Genomic DNA, 2344 nt, shown 5'->3' on the forward strand with positions numbered 1-2344 from the left:
GTTCCTCTAGGTTCTGGTTCCTCTAGGTACTAGTTCCTCTTGGTTCTGCTTCCTTTATGTTCTGGTTTCACTTGGTTCTGGTTCCTCTAGGTTCTGGTTCCACTTGGTTCTGGTTCCTTTGGTTCTGGTTCCTCTAGGTTCTGTTACTTTTAGGTACTAATTCATTTAGGTTCTGGTTCCTTTAGGTTCTGGTTTCTCTAGGTTCTGGTTCCTCTAGATTTTGGTTCCTTTTGGTTCTGGTTCCTCTAGGTTCTGTTTCCTCTAGGTTCTGTGCTCCTGACTTTTATTTCCTCTCCAGCAGGCTGAAGGCGGAGCCTGCCCTCTCAACCAATTAGAGCCCGCACCCCCCCAGCCTCAGTGCCGGTGGTCGAAGCGTGCGACCCCCCTCGTCGTTTGCTCCACTGAATCGGATCAGGAGGAAGAGGAGGAGGAAGATTTTCACCCTCAGAGCCTGGAGCATCTGCTGGGGGAGCCGGAGGTGAGGACCACCTGCTCAGGTGAATTCTGCGTCACATGACCTGTCAGCTGACTGCACGTGTGGCCTGCAGACGGTGGGGGAGCTCGGCAGCACCTTCATGGTGTGCGGCGACAGCACCTGTACAGGTGTGGACAGGTGAGTCCTCTTCACGGCTGCTCAGCTGGCGTGACTCCTCCTGATCGGCGTTTGTGCCTCCAGATGCTTCAGCATCGACGACACCACCCAAACGCAGAGCCAGCTGGAGGCTGCTGGACAGGGGGCGGAGCCTGTGTGGAGCACGCAGCTGAGCCCGGACTCGGCATGCTCTGAAGGCTCAGCAGGAAGTCTGGATCAGCACCACGACCCAGGTCAGTTTGAACAATGTTCTGGTTCTTGTACTCGGCTCCTCCTCTGCTCCTGCAGGCCTCCTCTGGTTCTGTTTTGGTTTCGTCAGGAGGGGTTTGCTCGTTCCTTTGAGATCCTGTTGGGTCCAAACTGAACCTCCATGTTTCTGGAGACGCAGCAGAACCCAAAAGCTGCAGATGAGTTCTGATAAAGCGTTGTGATCCGGGTCTAGTGTTCTGCCCTCAGACATTCAAACTCAAGTGCAGCCTCACCGCCACTTGACTCTGAGATGCACTCGCACGTCTGCGTCTGCGGCTGCAGACGTCTCAGAATCACCATCTTTACAGTAACAATACATTGATATTAATTCATTCAGTACAATGAAGATGACAGAAGAACAACGGCCCAGAAAAGGTGGAGTTATGGTTTCTACGGCGTCCTCTGTGTTCCTGAAATACTCATCACCAAAAACTGAGTTCAATCACCATCATTTGTTTCCTTGACAGTTTTTGTCAGGAAACCTTTTCTGAAAGCAGACTGTGAGGAAACGCTGTTAGCTTTGCTGTCTTGCATAAAGATTCACTGAGACAAAACTTATCTTCAGCATTTTACTAGCAGGATGAGCGAACGGACAGTGGTTACATTCAATATACATACTTGAGCGCTTTAGCCTCTAGCCTGGACCGTTTTAGCCTCTGTAACTGTAGCATCAACAGTGTTAGCCTTTATCGTGTTAGCCTCTACCGTGTTAGCCTCTAACGTGTTAGCCTCTACCGTGTTAGCCTCTACCGTGTTAGCCTCTATCGTGTTAGCCTCTGCCGTGTTAGCCTCTACCGTGTTAGCCTCTGCCATGTTAGCCTCTACCGTGTTGGCCTCTGCCGTGTTAGCTTCAACCATTTAGCCTCTATCGTGTTAGCCTCTACCGTGTTGGCCTCTGCCGTGTTAGCTTCAACCATTTAGCCTCTACTGTGTTAGCCTTTACCGTGTTAGCCTCTGCCGTGTTAGCCTCTGCCGTGTTAGCCTCTGCCGTGTTAGCTTCAACCATTTAGCCTCTACCGTGTTAGCCTTTACCGTGTTAGCCTCTACCATTTAGCATCTACCGTGTTAGCCTCTACCGTGTTAGCCTTTACTGTGTTAGCCTCTACCATTTAGCATCTACCGTGTTAGCCTCTGCCGTGTTAGCTTCAACCATTTAGCCTCTATCGTGTTAGCCTCTACCCTGTTAGCCTCTATCGTGTTAGCATCTACCATGTTAGCCTCTGCCGTGTTAGCTTCAACCATTTAGCCTCTACTGTGTTAGCCTTTACCGTCTTAGCCTCTACCCTGTTAGCCTCTACCCTGTTAGCCTCTGCCGTGTTAGCTTCAACCATTTAGCCTTTATCGTGTTAGCCTTTTCCGTGTTAGCCTCTACCCTGTTAGCCTCTGCCGTGTTAGCTTTTACTGTTTAGCTTGTCATCTTTTTTCAGAAAACAGGCATTTTCGAGGGCCAGCTGGTTTTACAGAAATCCTGTCAAATCTTGCTTACCTGTACCAGGTGTGTTT

General features: G+C 50.2%; 1 protein-coding gene across 1 annotated transcript in view; it reads left to right on the forward strand.

Moving 5' to 3' along the window:
* LOC112140391 (WD repeat-containing protein 62) overlaps positions 1-825 on the forward strand; it is a gene marked incomplete at both ends in the record, with an annotated part of 3206 nt that extends 2381 nt beyond the window's left edge. The window contains 3 exon segments of the mRNA XM_024263331.1: positions 299-478; positions 549-613; positions 677-825. Coding sequence (XP_024119099.1) covers positions 299-478; positions 549-613; positions 677-825 — 394 coding nt within the window.
* Between the last annotated feature and the right edge of the window lie 1519 nt (positions 826-2344).

The sequence above is a fragment of the Oryzias melastigma genome, unplaced genomic scaffold, assembly GCF_002922805.2.
Source record: "Oryzias melastigma strain HK-1 unplaced genomic scaffold, ASM292280v2 sc02053, whole genome shotgun sequence".
NCBI classification, from domain to species: Eukaryota; Metazoa; Chordata; class Actinopteri; order Beloniformes; family Adrianichthyidae; genus Oryzias; species Oryzias melastigma.